General features: G+C 47.2%; 1 protein-coding gene across 2 annotated transcripts in view; it reads right to left on the bottom strand.

Moving 5' to 3' along the window:
- Positions 1-2,122: 2,122 nt before the first annotated feature.
- Positions 2,123-7,538, bottom strand: part of Vsig10 (V-set and immunoglobulin domain containing 10) — a 30,357-nt gene continuing 24,941 nt past the window's right edge. Inside the window, exons 7-9 of one of the 2 annotated variants that reach the window (XM_041646258.1) lie at positions 7,394-7,409; positions 5,611-5,825; positions 2,123-4,245 (exon numbers count right to left, since the gene is read on the bottom strand). In XM_041646258.1, the coding sequence (XP_041502192.1) occupies positions 4,190-4,245; positions 5,611-5,825; positions 7,394-7,409 (287 nt within the window). In that variant the 3' untranslated portion in view covers positions 2,123-4,189. The remainder of the gene's footprint in view (positions 4,246-5,610; positions 5,826-7,393; positions 7,410-7,538) is intronic. The other variant, XR_005973785.1, reaches the window with a different exon arrangement.

Genomic DNA, 7,538 nt, shown 5'->3' with positions numbered 1-7,538 from the left:
ACGGATACGGGGTGTGTGTGTGTGGCGGGGGGACTGGTGCTAAAGGACCCCTGGCCAGGGCAAAGGCCTGAGCGGCGGGGTTGGGAGGGTAGGGAGCAGGCGCGAACTTGACTGGGCTGAGAGGAAAGTGGGATTAGGGGTAGAGGGAAAGGGAGAAGGGGGAGCCAACAGGAAAGAGGGGTGAAACCGCGTCCAGTATGGAAATTTGTCCAACTAAAACCCGAGGTCTGACTGAGGGTGTGTGAGTGTGTGTGTGTGTGTGTGTGTGTGTGTGTGTGTGTGTGAAAAGATCTAAAGTGAAAGCCCAGAATACGAGCAGATGTTAAGATGGGCGAGGATCGGGTATGAAGCGGGGAGACCTAGGGGCTCAGGGAAGCTGCTGGCTTTATGGTGCGGGGTGTTGACTATGGGATCTACCCTGCTGAAGGAGCTGGGGATCATGATGGAGGTGGAGTGCCGCCTTGGCAACGTTCCCGAGGGAGGGATGCTGGAGAGCCTGGCTTGGGGGAAGTGGGGGGGGGGGGGACACCTGGGGAGGTGAAGTTAGAGTCAAGGCTTAGCTACACTGTTGGCCGAGGCACCCCCATCTTTCCGAAGCTCCCTGAGATTCTCTGCATGTCCTGACACCCTCGGGTCCTGGTTATTTCCTAATCAGTCCAAATTCTTTAACTTGGAGCCAGGAAAAAAAGAAAGTATGGGGGTGTAGGTTAGTAGTTGCTTTAGTTCCTGCAGTTAGCTGGCCTTGGGTTTTCTCATTTGGGCTCTTATTGTTGTCCCAGGTAGTGCCCTGTCACCACCCCCACTCTCAGGGTCGCTCAAGTCCCTTTTCCTGTTCCCAGACTGGACTTTTCTCAAAGTTCAATCTCCCGATTTCCTTTCCATTTGAGTCACATGGTTCTTTTAATGTGGAGCCGGGGGAAGGAAAAATGGTGGGTTTAGAAGTTGCTCTAACACGCTTTGTGAGTCCGAAACCTTGTCTGCCTTCTTCCTTTGTAAGCTTCTCTTTGACTTACCTTTTAGTCGGGGCACACTGTCATCTATGACCCATTTCTCCCCAGTCTCCTGGAATAACCCGCTGTTTACCAGTTGTCTGTTTGAGGACCACAACCACCACAGACACATCCATCCATCCTCCCTCTTGTTTTCTACTGCCTGTCCCTCTCATCCTTTTTTTCTTAACAGCCCCCCTTCCACCCTAAGGCATTTTTTCTTTGTCCCTGATGTCCTTCCCATCTCCTTAGATCCCAGTTCTACTCTTCAGACTCATTTCCACTACTCTTCCAGTTCTCTTTAACCTGCCTTGTTTCCTCCAGTTCTACCATTTCCTTTTCATTCTTGCGTGTGAGAATACACATCCTTGTGGAGGCCAAAGGTACTGTTCCCAGTTGGTTATTTTATTACGTGTTTGTGTGGTGTTTTGCCTGCTTGTGTCTGCACATGCGTGCCTGGTGTCCAAGTAGACCAGAAGAGGATGTTGGATTCCCTGGAACTGATTGACACACATTATGAGCTCTGACGTGGGTACTGGGAATTGAACCCAGATCCTCTCAAAGAGCAGCCGGTTCTCAGTAAACTAAGCCATCTCTCCATTCAAATATCCATTTCTTGGTGTCTTTAGGTTCTCATTTTTAATGTTTTTCTTGTCTTTATTTTGAGGTGCTGGAGACTAAACCTAGGACCTCCCCCATGTAAACATTCTGTCAGCGAGCCACACCCTTTCCTGTACTTAGCATTCACTGTGTACAAGTCATGGAAAGTCAAGTGGGAAGAATGACAAAAACGAAACAACCTTTCTTGGCTCTTTTCCAGGTCATTTTTGTTCTTCCTTGGTTTTCCTTTATTTTGTGTTTGTATGCAGCTAAGTGAGGGAAGCCATGGTGTGCATGGGGACATCGGAGGACAACTTTTGGGACTAGGTTTTCTCTGTCAGGCTTGCAAATAAATGCCTTTATGGGTTGAGCCCTGATTGATTTTTTTTTTTTGAGACAAAGTCTCTTTCTGTAGCCCAAACTGGACACAAGCTCATAGCAAACCTGCCTCAGCTTCCCAAGTGCAGGGATTATGGGCACAACTATCCCCCAATCCTTTACTATGTCAGGTGTAAATCAAGATCACTGAAATATCTGTTTAAAAAATAACTTTATTCCAAAATCCTTTAAAATTCATGACCTTAAAACTGATTTTTTTTTCAAATTTCCCCTATTGAATGGTAAGATCAACCACACAAAGCCACCTGCAGTTTGTTTTTTTTTTTTTCAGCTGGCAAGTCCTGTGTTGAGAGATTTGATTGGCACTTAGAGTACAAAGTTGTACCCACCAAGGATGACAGTCCCATGCTCCTACAACTGTGAGGAGTGGAGCCAATGCCGAAGCACAGGGCTGCAGAGCCCTCTCCATGTCTGCTGGGGTTGAGGGATCAGTGTGATTTCAGCAACCCTGAAGGGGTGTTCTTCCTGGTTCAAATGGATCTCCTGAGTTAACTGATACTTGCAGATACGTTTGTTTGTTTGTTTGTTTGTTTGTTAAGGTCAATGCACAAAATGGACTTCCCCATACAAAGCCTGTAACCCATTGTCCATATGCCTTGAGATCTGGGTATGGATTGTGTTAAGGAAGAAGGGGGTGAGGTCTCCAATTTTTCACAAATCCTTCAAACATGAAGCCCTTTAGTGCCTGGCTATTAATTGATTTGCCATTTTATAAATGTGCACACAGGCTGATAATAAAAGTGACAATGATAACTGGTCAGGGCTTCATAACAGCATTTGGCACCAAGCCCTTGAAGCTCCCATTTGCTGGTGGAAAACCCTCAAATATTTCCTACTGCCAGGTGTGTGCAGAAGAGGAAGCTGTGGGAAGCACCCGGGGAATCTCGCAAAACATTCACCATGTTCCCAGCTACAACTTCCCCTCTAGCTAGCGTCTCCTCTTTTAAAGTTGCCTCTGAGTCACAGAAACTCAGAAGTTCTATCATCAGACCACAAAGGAGAGGCCAGCTTCTAGGACTGAAGGCACCCTGAGTATCCCATCGTGAAATGACAGACTGGAGTAACCCAGTGCATGAGGTACCACGAAGCAAGAGAACTGCACTTCTTCACCGCCATTCCCAAGGACTCAAATTCAGAGCCAGCTGAACTTCCCAGAGCTCAGACTGGCCACACAGGCAGTGGCTTCAGTTCAGAGCAGCCAGCCCCTCCTGCACCTTGCAGGTATTTCTGCTAACCAGCTCCTCAGGACTCCTGGGCCCCGGAGTTACAAAGTCCTTAAAGCCCTAGACCTTGTCCTGTCTGGCAGGATGTGCACAAGTACAGAGTGCAAATTCCAAGTCAGATTTCTCATGGCTAGCACATACCTATTGCACCTTTAGAAGATCCCTGACTTCAGAATATTTAGATGAAATTTTAAAAAAATCCCCAGAACTTAGCTGTCCCGAGCTAAACTCATCACCCACTATTTTCTTTTGAAATTTACTGTCTTCAATCAGCGCATCATCCTAGTAAGTAGGAAGAGAACACACATTCCCACTTCTGTGACATAGAAGGCTAGAAGGAACGGTGTGTGTCCCTCTCTAGGACAAAAAGAATAGCTGGGGTGGGCAGAGCTGGCCCCAACAGCAACTCTACTGAGCATCCTCCAAACACCTTTACACACTATACTACTACCTCCTTCGTTCTCAGGAGCTTCAAAAGTGGTACTGTTTCATGGTTGTTCTAGATGGGGAAGCAACAAGGAAGAAGCCTCATTGTGTGACCCCCTATGTCTAATTCAGCTGCCTCCTCTCTGGAAAGGGTCTGGCTCCTCACCTCAAGAGTGACTTTAAAATAAAAAAAAGCCCCACCACCACGTTCCCCTTTGTGTTGGGCAAGCTGGTTGCACACCCTGAATAGTGGCATGGCGCACAGACACCAAGTGAGAGCCCCCCATCAGTGTCTGTCCCAGTGAATTAACATGGGTAGAGCTGGGTGTCACAGCAAAGGGGCACCTTAGACACCACTGTAGCTTTGCCCTTCATGAGCTGCTCCTTCCAGTGCCTTTCACATCACATGAAGTCAGTGGGAGAAGACGGGAGGAGAGATGACAGCCTGTGCTGGGAAAGCCCAGCAGTCACAATGCAAGCTCCCAGGCGGCAGGGAGAGGGCAGTCAAAACGGAATGAACTTGCACGACCCATTAACAGTGAACTATCTTCATCAAATGGGCTTGTCTTCCTCCTGAACAGTGTCACTTAGCTCTTCATCACCGTCATCTGTTCAGGGGCAAAAGAGATGGAACCAAATGATCTCAACATCAAGGGGGGTTTTACCATCTGTCTGTCTCCTGTCATCTTGGTGACTTGTGAGCCACAGAATTGGATTTTATGGAGGAGGTAGGGTACATAACAATCTCCTTTGTTCTAGTTTGTGTTGTTGGAGACAGGGTCTCATGTAGCCAGACTGGTCCCAAACTCACTATGTAGCCAAGGATAATTCAACTTTTGATCCTCCTGCCTCTGTTTCCCAAGTGCTGGCCTGCACAACCACACCTGTTCTCTGAATTCAGAACCTAGACAAAGCCCGATGCTTGTCACTCAACAAGCTCCTGCCTCAAGCATAAATGACCTCCCTCCTCTCTCCTCAACTGCCCTGGGAGATCTGCCTCAGGGCCACTTCTTCCACACAGAGCCCCCAATCAAACTACCCCTCCCAGCTCTGGTCTTCTTTCAAGGTCTTGAGATTTCTGTTTGTTTTTCAGGGTCTCTCTAAACTCACAGAGATCCGCCTGCCTCTGACTCCCCAGTACTGGGACTAAAGGTGTGAGCCACCACCGCCTGCTGGTCTCAGTATTTTTAAATGTACCAACCAACCATCAGAACTTGAGCACAGCACTCCGTGATCTTTCTCTCAGAACTTAGGTAAATTTTACTTCCATTTTAATTCCTCCCCCACCCCGATTTTTATGCATTTAGCCTGCTGGTCTTAGCTAGCTACCCACTCACGGATAATACAGGGCTTTCTTTCCTATTCAACAATCCCCATACTGTGTCTTCCCCCACGTACTTTGTTGGATGTTTCTTCTCTGTGCTGGTAGTTAATACATGTTGATAATCTTACACTAAATGCTCGGGACCATAAGTGATATGGACTTCACATCGTGGGTAATTTGCATGTATAGAATGAGAATCCATGGGATGGGGGCCCAAGTCTAAACATGAACTCTGATTATTTTATAGTTTCCTTAAATAGGTCATTTGTAGGTAATTGCAAAAAATTTTATGGGTTATTTAGTGTGGGTAGGTGGAAGTCAGAGGACAACTCTGAGGGGTGAATCCACTCTTTGTACTAGAGGCTGAACTCAGGTCGCCGAGGCCTGGCAGCAAGAACATTTACCCGTTTAGCCATCTTGCCAGCCCCATTTTATACAACATTTAAAATAATCTCATGCATGAGATAAAGCTCAACTACGCTGACACATCAGGCTGTGACATGCTTTGTTTTGGGGATGGAGTACTCAACCTAGCATGGAGTTTCAGGTTCTAGACTAAACCTGAGCTAGCTCACTTCCTGCTCCTCAGAGACACCTCCCAGGAAGCTGATGCCACGGGTCTGAGCATCTAGAAGGCAGGCAAGCTTACCGTGCAGCTCCTGGAGTCCGTTCCCCATGCGGTCTAAGTTCCCATTGACCAGTGCAGTCACTCTGTGGATGTGTCCATGCTTGCACGTCTCTTTCGGCAACTCCTCGCTCTCATTTGTCTCCTGCTCTTCCTCCCCAATGTCCTCCTCCTCCTCCTCCTCCTCATCTTCCCCTTCGGAATCCACCAAAACCATGACGTCACCCATGTCCTGCCCCCTAATTTCCAAAGGAGAAACAAATAATCAGGATGTCATCTATCTCAACTCAAGCCCCAGACACCACCAGACTCCTTGCAGTCCTCTTCACGCAGTCAGCATGGCTTGGTCATGAGAGTGAGGTTGTAACTTCAGGAAGAGATGTAGTCACAGTTGGTGAAAGATTGTGGCCATATCTTTTGTAAGGTATTTGTTTATATGCTGTCCTGGGCATCTGGCACTGTGTTTCTTAACACTGGGGGTGTAGCAATGCTGCATTCTGAGCTGGGAGTGTAGCTCAGTAGCTGGAGTGCTTGCCTAGTATGTATGCATTGTGGGGTATGCCCACAGTTCCAGCACTTGGGAGTGGGCACATGAGGATCCAAAGTTCAAAGTCATCTTTGGTCACCATAGTGAATTTGAAGCCAGCCCAGGATACCTAGGAACCTTCTCTAAAGAAAAAAAAAAAAAAAAAAAAAAAGGAAAATAAAAACAAAGCTGGTTCTGTCCTAAAATGCCCTTATTTCTGTCTCACTCTTGAAGATCTCTCCTGATCGTCTGGTTGGGTCTTCTACTCTCCACCTGCATCTGAGTTCTATGCTCAACAACTTGGTGTGGGACTGCGCTTGGCTCACCGTGCCGCAGCCTGCCTCACCCACCTACACGCTTCTTACAGAGGGAAGGTATACTTTAGCCACCCACGACAACACCACAGCACCCACAATTCACCCTCCTCACACCCTCGGTGAGATGCATGGAGGGGATAAAGGCTCAGAGGATCAGGAATATTCCATACAGAAACTGGGAACAGCAACTGGGGCCCGGGGTCATGGTTCCAGTAACTTTCCACATTGCCACACTGGTATCGCCTGTGAAAAAGCCTGGGAATGATAAATTTGCTGGGACAGTGGCCCTCAACAACAGTGGCAAAGGGAATGGTTTCCCATGAAAGATGGTTCTGGAACAATGAGACTCCATTGTGAGGAATATGAAAAAAAAAAAAAAGGACCTACTTTCTACAGATCATAAAGAAGAATTTTTTCTACTGCCCAGCATCACCTTGGGAAGTAAAATATACAAATTCTATTTGTTTACTTTTTCCTCTCGTGTGAGGGTGGGGACTTCTGGGCATGTTGAAACTTGTCTTCTAACACATTCCATGAGCTTAAGACTTGGTCTTCCTTTTGCTCTTTTTAGAAAATGAAATAAAGCAAATGCCTGGGTAACCTGGCTCATGGATACACACGTTTCATCATGCCCAACCCATAGGTTGCCACTGTAATGGAGCACAGGACTCTGGAATCCATCAGACCCAGGTCAGAGGGCAGACCCTACCATCTGCTTCCTGGATTCACTGGCAGATCCTAATCACTCCATTGGGTCTCTCCACCTTCTCATCAGTAAAACAGACACATGTACACACCCACCTCAGGATGTCACCAAGATGGGGAGTTTCCCACAATGCCTAGGGAAGCCCAAGGTCAGGGACATGGTTGGTCCTATCAGAGTAACTATTATTGTTCTTATGAAAGCAGCAGTGATAAGCAATGATGGCAGTGGGCTTTGGATTAGAGCCCTAAGAACACTCACCTGAAAGTGCTCCCTGCTGAAGAGAGAAAAGAAACAAAATTAAGCATCATGTGCATCATTTAAGTCTCATCAGAGCTGTCAATCAAACCAGCAATGGCTGAGGAGATGACTCAATAGTATGAGGACCTGAGATCAAATTCAGATG

Source organism: Microtus oregoni, unplaced genomic scaffold (genome assembly GCF_018167655.1).
Source record: "Microtus oregoni isolate MIOR12 unplaced genomic scaffold, Mior012 000003F_ref0000135, whole genome shotgun sequence".
Lineage (NCBI taxonomy): Eukaryota > Metazoa > Chordata > Mammalia > Rodentia > Cricetidae > Microtus > Microtus oregoni.
The sequence above is the reverse complement of the archived record's forward strand: the minus strand, read 5'-3'. Positions and strand labels throughout refer to the sequence as shown.